General features: G+C 41.0%; 1 protein-coding gene across 1 annotated transcript in view; it reads left to right on the top strand.

Moving 5' to 3' along the window:
* The first annotated feature begins 7,150 nt into the window (after positions 1-7,150).
* AGMO (alkylglycerol monooxygenase) overlaps positions 7,151-13,522 on the top strand; it is a 121,264-nt gene continuing 114,892 nt past the window's right edge. Inside the window, exon 1 of the mRNA XM_072154885.1 lies at positions 7,151-7,415. Coding sequence (XP_072010986.1) covers positions 7,290-7,415 — 126 coding nt within the window. The 5' untranslated portion in view covers positions 7,151-7,289. The remainder of the gene's footprint in view (positions 7,416-13,522) is intronic.

Here is a 13,522-nt window from a genome sequence, read left to right as displayed (position 1 = left end):
CAGCTCCAGAGCACCCATTTTATGGACCAGATCCCAAATTATCAAATATTATCATTATGGGGCTCATTTACTTACCCGGTCCAGTCACGATCCCGCAACGCGTACTCCGACGAAGATTCAGGTCTGCCGGGATTCGATAAGGTCATGCGCCCGATATCCAGCAGGTGTCGCTGCTGCACCGAGGTCCGCCGGAGTTCACCTTCTTCGTCCTGGTGCATGTAAGTGCTTGATCTTGCGACACAAATTATTTTTTAAATTCCTCAGTTTTTGAAGAATCCGTCGGGTTGTCCGACGGCCACGCCCCCGATTTCTGTCACGTGAAACCCGGCGCCGATGCGGCAAAATCTGATTGCGTGCGCCAAAATTCCAGGGCAATTCAGGGCAAATCAGAAATCATTGGGAAACCCGACAAAAGTGCGCGATTTGGACCCTTAGTAAATGAGCCCCAATATGTTTGCAGTCCAACAATTTGTGTCAATGTGTAGCAGTATTATTTAAAAGATGTTGCTAACACTATCACAACATGATAGCAATACTTTGTGGGAACTGTACGGTCATAATATTCTGCCGCCATATAGAATATATAGTATTGGCTTTGTATTATAGACTGAATGACATTATGCAGTGATAAAATAGAAGTCATATTATCTGGGCTCAGTTTTGCGGTATTATTTATTTTTGTGCTCTTAGATGACCAAATTATAGTGTCAATCAGGCTCCCTATGGCTACAGCCCTCGTTGCGTTGCCAGCAGTAAGTATAAGGCACATTAGTGTAATAACGAAAGACATTTTAACAAATTCACGATTGCGATGCTCGGAGCCCCCGTTTCAGAGAGTTTGAGTAAATACCATTAGGATTGGGTCATTCCTAATATCTGCAGACAGATTATTTCCCTTGGTGTTTCTCATTCATGCACAGGTCCAGTAATAACATTCCTCTCGTATTGCAGAAATCATTTTTTAATGTCGTGATCTATAAAATAATACCGTATACCGCATAAAAACGCGAAAAAAAAAATTTCTCCTCTGCAGCTGCCTCCGTGCCACGCCGCAGACATTAAGATGAATTCCTCAGGAAATGTAGTTTGAAAATGAAGCCTAATAAAGTTTCATACGGACCAGACAGATATAACGCCTCCCCATCCCCCCCCACCTTCCTGGTGTAGTATGCTGACAGGACGCTGGTGCGGAAAAGCCTCTCGGCTGTCTCTCCATCCTGTTCACACCTTAGAAATAACGGAAAAGTTTTTTTTTTACAGATAGGAAATTCGCAGTTCACCTTCAGGAGTCGTGGCTGAGGATGAAAGTTTTTGTACACGTGGAGCGGTACTTTAATGGAAGGAAATGATGTGGGAATTGCTTGTACCGTAAATAGAGCAACTGCTGCGCGGGAAATACCGCCATATGGGCGTCAGTGATGTTTCTCATTAGACGCAAGCTCCAGGAACTGTCCTACAAGTCGTAGTTACTGACGACTACTGAGGCAAAAAGTCTCTACCCTTAAAGGGGATGCACCAAGATTGATTATGTAGAGGATCGAGGATGTCAATGTAATAGCTGGAGCTGTGACTAATGGGACCCCTATATGACAAGAGCGAGGGTCCCATTGTCGCTAGTTGATGTAGTGACAGGTTGAGCTTGCGTCCTGTGGCTCCATTCAATACAAAGGGAGTCTCCAAAATCGCTCAGTTGTCTCTGATATTCCCAATCACTATGGGGCACATTTACTTACCCGGTCCATTCGCAATCCCGCGGCGCGTTGTCTGACGAGGATTCGGGTCCGGCGCGATTCATTAAGGTCGTGCGCCTGATATCCAGGAGGTGTCGCTTCTGCGCCGAGGTCCGCCGGAGTTCACCTTCTTCTTCCTGGTGCATGTGAGTGCTTGATCTTGCAACACATTTGTTTTTTTAAAATTCAGCGGTTTGTCCGAATCCGTTGGGTTGTCCGACGGCCACGCTCCCTGATTTCTGTCGCATGCAAGCCGGCGCCGATGCACCACAATCCGATCGCGTGCAACAAAAACCCGGGGCAATTCGGCGCAAAACGAAAATATTCGGGAAAACCTGACGGAATCGCGGTCCTTAGTACATGTGCCCCTATCCATCAGAGTCATTTCCGAAGCTTCTGTAGTATTGGATGGAGCAGCAGGATGCATGCTGGGCTAGCCACTCCATTAATTTGTGAGAACTAATGGGCGATGGTCAGACTAGTCCGACCCTCCCAGACACGGATGCACCATCCAGGAGGTGAGTTGAGCCTCTTGCTTCAGGCAGCTCTAACTGAAGCAAAATGGGGGTCAGCATCAGGGAGGCAGCCACCTACTACAAACCAGGACCCAACGTCAGCAGAGACTACATGGAGAACCCAACTTCTCAGGCAGCGGTTAGTTTAGGTACACATCTTCCCAACTTTAGGTACAACTCCTTTAAGGAATCCCTTTAAGGTTCTGTGGATGGTGGGAGGGTCTCCTGATCAAAGATTAATTTCTGAAACCTTATGAATCACATGATACTTGTCTAACTGTCCAACCTCTGGGACCACCACTGATACAGGACCCTGGGAAACCCCTCCTTAAAGGGGCAGCTGCCATTTATGTGCCGTGCCGCTCCCATCGTCCCCACAGGTCAGTTAAAAATAAACTGTTTATGACTTCCATGAGATTGGTGGGGACCCTGCTGATCTGGTCCGGGCCTTTGAAGCCCCCTAGACTTGTAGCTCTTTGCTAGTGGACAGAAATCACTGACTATGACATTGCCGGCCCCGGGCCCAAACTAGGATTGAGAAGCAGATCTGGCGCCAGCACAAATACAATAACCCCTTCCCCGACCTTCCTTCACCTGGCAGCATCATTTAACCCTCTGAAAACCCCTTGTTAGGGGCAACAGCACATAAAACCACCAAACAGCACTGCCCAGTAGATGAAGGACCTGGGAGTCATGTGACTTTCCGTGACTATATGACAGGTCCTTTAAACTTTTTGGGAAAGGTCAATTTTGGCAAGGTTATTATCCGTGCAGTTTCTGTAGACAGCCCACGGATTGATTAGCCCTCTGGGTAAGTGCCCACTTGGGTAAACATCAGGGCCTGATACCTGCTTCCCGAGATCCATTATAAATGTTGGTCTTTAAACGGGGCAAAGAAACTTGGCCAAACACAGCGGGTTCAGTTGTGATACCCAAATGATGCAGAGACATCAACCACTTATAGGATCGAAAATAATGCAAATACCAGGCTATGAACCCCTCATATGCCACGGCCGGTGGCAAATGTGGCATCTGAGAGGTTTGTCAGAAAGTTTAGATATAGAAATTATACTATAGAAATTTGGTATCTCAGTGATCAGACTGACCCAAAGAATAAAGGAAGGGGGGTGGGGGGAGGACCGAACTGTAAAAAGATGTAAAAACAAAGCTCGTAGGAAAATGGCGCAAGTACATTTTTTTTGTCAACTTCATAACAATATTAATGACTTTTTCATCTTTTCCAAAACATGGAACAAAATAATAAATGGTGCAGCTGGAAAGTAGAATGTGTCCTACAGATAACACGTCCTCATACGGCTGATAACAGAGAATAACGCACTGCATAAAGCAGGACATTTACTTGTTGGGTCCCTTTAATTCCTTTCATGTGTGGAGGTGAATTGTGCGGAATATTGTTATAGTAAAGTGATGTAATAAAATCCGGGGCTGTCAGGTCTGGGGGTGAGTTATATCAGAGTGGGGGTCAATGAGGCGGATCCCGGGCCGCTCACTGCGGGTCCAGGGGACGGGGGGAGGGGGGACTGTACACTTTAATAAAAATGTGTCTCAATTGTATTACAAATCTTTATGTAGCAGGTCGGAGCGTAACACCCGGGTCCTTTTCGCCTGCGCGGATGATGTATGGTGATACAAATCACATCCCGCCAACAGGGAGACAATAGGGACAGATTCACAGCTTGTTTTACTTGGCAGAAAAGAAAGTCAACAGTGAAACAGGGAACAAATGGTTAAAAAATTGCTCCAGTTACAACTGGATTCAATGGTGCGGGGGTCTGAGGAGGTGGGGCTTAGCACAGGGGCTCCCTCATTGGTCTTCTCTGAATATCTGTATCATGCTCCACCCCATTGCACTGCACTGGTAATTACAATGTATCAGTTTTGTTCTGAATGTTCCTTTAAGAAGCAAAACCCTTACACTCTCTAAATATTCATCCAGATTAGTGGACAGAGAATCTGCTGTGTATTTGGTGTCAAGTTCTGGTTCCCTGGGCCCATCACATAAAATAATTCTGGTGCCCTGCTCTCCCTCAACCCCGAGGTAACAAAACATAATCGCCTCCATTATTGGGTGGTCTTCTGCTGGACCCCTGGGGCTCAGTATTGGGTTAGAGCCTGGGCCCATTGGGGATCATCTGGTTCTGTGTTGGTCCAGTTTGACAATGAGAATATTCTAGTAGCAGCAGAGTGTATGAGATCTTGAGGAAGAACTTTCACTACCTGCTCCAACTAGAGATGTAATAACAGGGATTTAAAGGACGTCTACCACCAGGATGAAAGACTGTATGCAAATGAGGCGGAGGGGCTCTAAATGAAGCCTGGGGCCCCTCAGGCTAATTTACATACAGTCCTTCATCCTGGTGGTAGATACCATTTAAATACTACAGACTGCAGCCAGTGTTATGTATTGTCCCTGGAGAGATGTGTAATCAGACCTCACACTGCTGTGCTCTGTGCTCTCTGCAGCCAGTTGTATGTATTGTCTCTGGAGAAATGTGTTATCAGACCTCACACTGCTGTGCTCTGTGCTCTCTGCAGCCAGTGTTATGTATTGTCCCTGGAGAGATGTGTAATCAGAGCTCACACTTCTGTGCTCTGTGCTCTCTGCAGCCAGTGTTATGTATTGTCCCTGGAGAGATGTGCAATCAGACCTCACACTGCTGTGCTCTGTGCTCTCTGCAGCCAGTGTTATGTATTGTACCTGGAGAGATGTGTAACCAGACCTCCCACTGCTGTGCTCTGTGCTCTCTGCAGCCAGTGTTATGTATTGTCCCTGGAGAGATGTGTAATCAGACCTCACACTGCTGTGCTCTGTGCTCTCTGCAGCCAGTGTTATGTATTGTCCCTGGAGAGATGAGTAATCAGACCTCACACTGCTGTGCTCTGTGCTCTCTGCAGCCTGTGTTATGTATTGTCCCTGGAGAGATGTGTAATCAGACCTCACACTGCTGTGCTCTGTGCTCTCTGCAGCCAGTGTTATGTATTGTCTCTAGAGAGAAGTGTAATCAGGCCTCACAATGCTGTGCTCTGTGCTCTCTGCAGCCAGTGTTATGTATTGTCTCTAGAGAGAAGTGTAATCAGGCCTCACACTGCTGTGCTCTGTGCTCTCTGCAGCCAGTGTTATGTACTGTCCCTGGAGAGATGTGTAGTCAGACCTCACACTGCTGTGCTCTGTGCTCTCTGCAGCCAGTGTTATGTATTGTCCCTGGAGAGATGTGTAATCAGACCTCACACTGCTGTGCTCTGTGCTCTCTGCAGGCAGTGTTATGTATTGTCCCTGGAGAGATGTGTAATCAGATCTCACACTGCTGTGCTCTGTGCTCTCTGTAGCCAGTGTTATGTATTGTCCCTGGAGAGATGTGTAATCAGACCTCACACTGCTGTGCTCTGTGGTCTCTGCAGCCAGTGTTATGTATTGTCCCTGGAGGGATGTGTAATCAGACCTCACACTGCTGTGCTCTGTGCTCTCTGCAGTCAGTGTTATGTATTGTCCCTGGAGAGATGTGTAATCAGACCTCACACTGCTGTGCTCTGTGCTCTCTGCAGCCAGTGTTATGTATTGTCCCTGGAGAGATGTGTAATCAGACCTCACACTGCTGTGCTCTGTGTTATCTGCAGCCAGTGTTATGTATTGTCCCTGGAGAGATGTGTAATCAGACCTCACACTGCTGTGCTCTGTGCTCTCTGCAGCCAGTGTTATGTATTGTCCCCGGAGAGATATGTAATCAGACCTCACACTGCTGTGCTCTGTGCTCTCTGCAGTCAGTGTTATGTATTGTCCCTGGAGGGATGTGTAATCAGACCTCACACTGCTGTGCTCTGTGTTATCTGCAGCCAGTGTTATGTATTGTCCCTGGAGAGATGTGTAATCAGACCTCACACTGCTGTGCTCTGTGCTCTCTGCAGCCAGTGTTATGTATTGTCCCCGGAGAGATGTGTAATCAGACCTCACACTGCTGTGCTCTGTGCTCTCTGCAGCCAGTGTTATGTATTGTCCCCGGAGAGATGTGTAATCAGACCTCACACTGCTGTGCGCTGTGCTCTCTGCAGCCAGTGTTATGTATTATCCATGGAGAGATGTGTAATCAGACCTCACACTGCTGTGCTCTGTGCTCTCTGCAGTCAGTGTTATGTATTGTCCCTGGAGGGATGTGTAATCAGACCTCACACTGCTGTGCTCTGTGCTCTCAGCAGCCAGTGTTATGTATTGTCCCTGGAGAGATATAAGAAGCTTCTAGATTTACTTCCAGTGAACAGAAATCTGAGCATGGTCACACATGTGCGGCTCGTTAGTATCATGGACAGTAATCAGAGCAGTGTGATACATAACGAGCCGTGCACCTGTGTGACCTCAGTGCGCATCAGATTTCTGTCCACAAACAATGACATTTCCTATAGTGACAGCAATCAGAGAAAACTGCGCAGAATTGATTCAGAATGTTTATTGGAACATTGTATAACTTTTAATAATTCAAACAATAACATTTATTTGCTGAAATGGGACGACCCCTTTAAGCCCAAACTGTCTTATTGTATTTGTTTATTATTTGTTTATATAATTGTATCGTTTTGTAGAATGTTTATCTTTGATTATCCGAGTTTTTCAGAATTCTTTCTCTTCTCTCTGTATAGTTGTTTCTTATGATGGAGTCCTGTGTTATTTCTCTTGTTTGTCCTCCCTGGGGAAGGTTTTGTGGGGTCAGGTATTATCAGTGTCCCAAAGAGTAAAGTGCGACCTGCAGATGCGCCTGTGATATGTGTGTGATATGTGGCAGCTTTTATCTTATCGTGGTCCCAGCGGCCTCTGCTGCGGCTCCGTGTCTCCCATAGGCTCGCATTGTCCCCCCCCCCTGGACTTTTGCCTGGGTCACGTGTTCTTCCTTCTGTGTTTGGATCAGGTTTCACCAGGAAGTGTCTCCGTACATTGTATCAGCGAGCGGCTGTCATCTGCATGTGACAACACGATCCATGTGATTCCATACATACAAATTATTGGATTCTTATTCCACATTCGCTCCCGACAGCCATGGGAGGCTTCACGGGCCAAAGCAACATATCTGTCTCCCAAGGAGTCCGGATGATGTTCTATGTCCTATATCCAAATGAAACCTCCTATAAAACTATAGAGGAAGTGCCAGATTACGTGGATAAGGTGAGAACAGTACGGACAGGTGGCAGCGCTATGTCCATAGGGTCTCACTATGGGATCTGAGGGGCGGACAGGAGACCTCAGGTCATGTACTGACCCCGCTGTGATCACAAGTGGATTATGGACCTAACTCTATATTGACTTATTGTACAGTATTTTATATTCACTGGTTTTCCTATCATAGATGTCAGTGATTAGGTTTAGTAGACATGAAGCCCGAACTCTCCCATAAAATCATTTATCAATCAATCCCTGTTAATCACAAGGTAAAATCTCCATTATCCACTATAACGAGCAATGAGATACAACATACAAGTGTCTGTAATGTCACATAGGACAAAGGTTACAATATGTGGTTCCTGTAAGAAAAGTAATTGTAAATAAATAGTGAGATATATATAGAAAGATACAAAATAAAACATACAGTGATATACAGTAACAATACCCCTAAATAGCATGCAAACTAGTATAGTATGTATAATACTGCCCGTATGTACAAGAATATAACTACTATAATACTGCCCCCTATGTACAAGAATGTAACTACTATAATACTGCCCCCTATGTACAGGAATATAACTACTATAATACTGCCCCCATGTACAGGAATATAACTACTATAATACTGCCCCCTATGTACAGGAATATAACTACTATAATACTGCCCCCTATGTACAAGAATATAACTACTATAATACTGCCCCCTATGTACAGGAATATAACTACAATAATACTGCCTCCTATGTACAAGAATATAACTACTATAATACTGCACCCTATGTACAAGAATATAACTACTATAATACTGCCCCCTATGTACAAGAATATAACTACTATAATACTGCCCCCTATGTACAAGAATATAACTACTATAATACTGCCCCCTATGTACAGGAATATAACTACTATAATACTGCCCTCTATGTACAGGAATATAACTACTATAATACTGCCCCCTATGTACAGGAATATAACTACTATAATACTGCCCTCTATGTACAGGAATATAACTACTATAATACTGCCCCCTATGTACAAGAATATAACTACTATAATACTGCCCCCTATGTACAAGAATATAACTACTATAATACTGCCCCCTATGTACAGGAATATAACTACTATAATACTGCCCTCTATGTACAGGAATATAACTACTATAATACTGCCCCCTATGTACAGGAATATAACTACTATAATACTGCCCCTATGTACAAGAATATAACTACTATAATACTGCTCCCTATGTACAGGAATATAACTACTATAATACTGCCCCCTATGTACAAGAATATAACTACTATAATACTGCCCCCTATGTACAAGAATGTAACTACTATAATACTGCCCCCTATGTACAGGAATATAACTACTATAATACTGCCCTCTATGTACAGGAATATAACTACTATAATACTGCCCCCTATGTACAGGAATATAACTACTATAATACTGCCCCTATGTACAAGAATATAACTACTATAATACTGCTCCCTATGTACAGGAATATAACTACTATAATACTGCCCCCTATGTACAAGAATATAACTACTATAATACTGCCCCCTATGTACAGGAATAAAACTACTATAATACTGCCCCCTATGTACAGGAATATAACTACTATAATACTGCCCCCTATGTACAGGAATATAACTACTACAATACTGCCCCCTATGTACAGGAATATAACTGCTATAATACTGCCCCTATGTACAAGAATATAACTACTATAATACTGCTCCCTATGTACAGGAATATAACTACTATAATACTGCCCCCTATGTACAAGAATATAACTACTATAATACTGCCCCCTATGTACAGGAATATAACTACTATAAAACTGCCCCCTATGTACAAGAATATAACTACTATAATACTGCCCCTATGTACAGGAATATAACTACTATAATACTGCCCCCTATGTACAAGAATATAACTACTATAATACTGCCCCCTATGTACAGGAATATAACTACTATAATACTGCCTCCTATGTACAGGAATATAACTACTATAATACTGCCCCCTATGTACAAGAATATAACTACTATAATACTGCCCCCTATGTACAAGAATATAACTACTATAATACTGCCCCCTATGTACAAGAATATAACTACTATAATACTGCCTCCTATGTACAGGAATATAACTACTATAATACTGCCCCCTATGTACAGGAATATAACTACTATAATACTGCCCCCTATGTACAAGAATATAACTACTATAATACTGCCCCCTATGTACAAGAATATAACTACTATAATACTGCCCCCTATGTACAGGAATATAACTGCTATAATACTGCCCCTATGTACAAGAATATAACTACTATAATACTGCTCCCTATGTACAGGAATATAACTACTATAATACTGCCCCCTATGTACAAGAATATAACTACTATAATACTGCCCCCTATGTACAGGAATATAACTACTATAATACTGCCCCCTATGTACAAGAATATAACTACTATAATACTGCTCCCTATGTACAGAAACATAACTACTATAATACTGCCTCCTATGTACAACAATATAACTACTATAATACTGCCTCCTATGTACAAGAATATAACTACTATAATACTGCCCCCTATGTACATGAATATAACTACTATAATACTGCCCCCTATGTACAAGAATATAACTACTATAATACTGCCCCCTATGTACAAGAATATAACTACTATAATACTGCCCCCTATGTACAAGAATATAACTACTATAATACTGCCCCCTATGTACAGGAATATAACTACTATAATACTGCCCCCTATGTACAAGGAAATAACTACTATAATACTGCCCCCTATGTACAAGGATATAACTACTATAATACTGCCCCCTGTTTACAAGGATATAACTACTATAATACTGCCCCCTATGTACAAGAATATAACCACTATAATACTGCACCTATGTACAAGAATATAACTACTATAATACTGCCCCCTATGTACAAGGATATAACTACTATAATACTGCCCCCTATGTACAAGAATATAACTACTATAATACTGCCCCCTATGTACAGGAATATAACTACTATAATACTGCCCCCTATGTACAAGAATATAACTACTATAATACTGCCCCCTATGTACAGGAATATAACTACTATAATACTGCCCCCTATGTACAAGAATATAACTACTATAATACTGCCTCCTATGTACAAGAATATAACTACTATAATACTGCCTCCTATGTACAAGAATATAACTACTATAATACTGCCCCCTATGTACAAGAATATAACTACTATAATACTGCCCCCTATGTACAGGAATATAACTACTATAATACTGCCCCCTATGTACAGGAATATAGCTACTATAATACTGCCCCCTATGTACAGGAATATAGCTACTATAATACTGCCCCCTATGTACAAGAATATAACTACTATAATACTGCCTCCTATGTACAAGAATATAACTACTGTACTATAATACTGCTTCCTATGTACAAGAATATAACTACTATAATACTGCCTCCTATGTACAAGAATATAACTACTATAATACTGCCCCCTATGTACAAGAATATAACTACTATAATACTGCCCCCCTATGTACAAGAATATAACTACTATAATACCGTCACCTATGTACAAGAATATAACTACTATAATACTGCCTCCTATGTACAAGAATATAACTACTATAATACTGCCCCCATGTACAAGAATATAACTACTATAATACTGCCTCCTATGTACAAGAATATAACTACTATAATACTGCCCCCTATGTACAGGAATATAACTACTATAATACTGCCCCCTATGTACAAGAATATAACTACTATAATACTGCCCCCTATGTACAAGAATATAACTACTATAATACTGCCCCCTATGTACAAGAATATAACTACTATAATACTGCCTCCTATGTACAAGAATATAACTACTATAATACTGCCCCTATGTACAAGAATATAACTACTATAATACTGCCCCCTATGTACAGGAATATAACTACTATAATACTGCCCCCTATGTACAGGAATATAACTACTATAATACTGCCCCCTATGTACAGGAATATAACTACTATAATACTGCCCCCTATGTACAGGAATATAACTACTATAATACTGCCCCCTATGTACAGGAATATAACTACTATAATACTGCCCCCTATGTACAAGAATATAACTACTATAATACTGCCCCCTATGTACAGGAATATAACTACTATAATACTGCCCCCTATGTACAAGAATATAACTACTATAATACTGCCTCCTATGTACAAGAATATAACTACTATAATACTGCCTCCTATGTACAAGAATATAACTACTATAATACTGCCCCCTATGTACAAGAATATAACTACTATAATACTGCCCCCTATGTACAGGAATATAACTACTATAATACTGCCCCCTATGTACAGGAATATAGCTACTATAATACTGCCCCCTATGTACAGGAATATAGCTACTATAATACTGCCCCCTATGTACAAGAATATAACTACTATAATACTGCCTCCTATGTACAAGAATATAACTACTGTACTATAATACTGCTTCCTATGTACAAGAATATAACTACTATAATACTGCCTCCTATGTACAAGAATATAACTACTATAATACTGCCCCCTATGTACAAGAATATAACTACTATAATACTGCCCCCCTATGTACAAGAATATAACTACTATAATACCGTCACCTATGTACAAGAATATAACTACTATAATACTGCCTCCTATGTACAAGAATATAACTACTATAATACTGCCCCCATGTACAAGAATATAACTACTATAATACTGCCTCCTATGTACAAGAATATAACTACTATAATACTGCCCCCTATGTACAGGAATATAACTACTATAATACTGCCCCCTATGTACAAGAATATAACTACTATAATACTGCCCCCTATGTACAAGAATATAACTACTATAATACTGCCCCCTATGTACAAGAATATAACTACTATAATACTGCCTCCTATGTACAAGAATATAACTACTATAATACTGCCCCTATGTACAAGAATATAACTACTATAATACTGCCCCCTATGTACAGGAATATAACTACTATAATACTGCCCCCTATGTACAGGAATATAACTACTATAATACTGCCCCCTATGTACAGGAATATAACTACTATAATACTGCCCCCTATGTACAGGAATATAACTACTATAATACTGCCCCCTATGTACAAGAATATAACTACTATAATACTGCCCCCTATGTACAGGAATATAACTACTATAATACTGCCTCCTATGTACAAGAATATAACTACTATAATACTGCCCCCTATGTACAAGAATATAACTACTATAATACTGCCCCCCTATGTACAAGAATATAACTACTATAATACCGTCCCCTATGTACAAGAATATAACTACTATAATACTGCCTCCTATGTACAAGAATATAACTACTATAATACTGCCCCCATGTACAAGAATATAACTACTATAATACTGCCTCCTAAGTACAAGAATATAACTACTATAATACTGCCCCCATGTACAAGAATATAACTACTATAATACCGTCCCCTATGTACAAGAATATAACTACTATAATACTGCCTCCTAAGTACAAGAATATAACTACTATAATACTGCCCCCATGTACAAGAATATAACTACTATAATACTGCCCCCATGTACAAGAATATAACTACTATAATACTGCCTCCTATGTACAAGAATATAACTACTATAATACTGCCTCCTATGTACAAGAATATAACTACTATAATACTGCCTCCTATGTACAAGAATATAACTACTATAATACTGCCTCCTATGTACAAGAATATAACTACTATAATACTGCCCCCATGTACAAGAATATAACTACTATAATACTGCCCCCATGTACAAGAATATAACTACTATAATACTGCCTCCTATGTACAAGAATATAACTACTATAATACTGCCCCCATGTACAAGAATATAACTACTATAATACTGCCTCCTATGTACAAGAATATAACTACTATAATACTGCCTCCTATGTACAAGAATATAACTACTATAATACTGCCTCCTATGTACAAGAATATAACTACTATAATACTGCCCCCCTATGTGCA

This window comes from Engystomops pustulosus, chromosome 5 (genome assembly GCF_040894005.1).
Source record: "Engystomops pustulosus chromosome 5, aEngPut4.maternal, whole genome shotgun sequence".
NCBI lineage: Eukaryota > Metazoa > Chordata > Amphibia > Anura > Leptodactylidae > Engystomops > Engystomops pustulosus.
The sequence above is the reverse complement of the archived record's forward strand: the minus strand, read 5'-3'. Positions and strand labels throughout refer to the sequence as shown.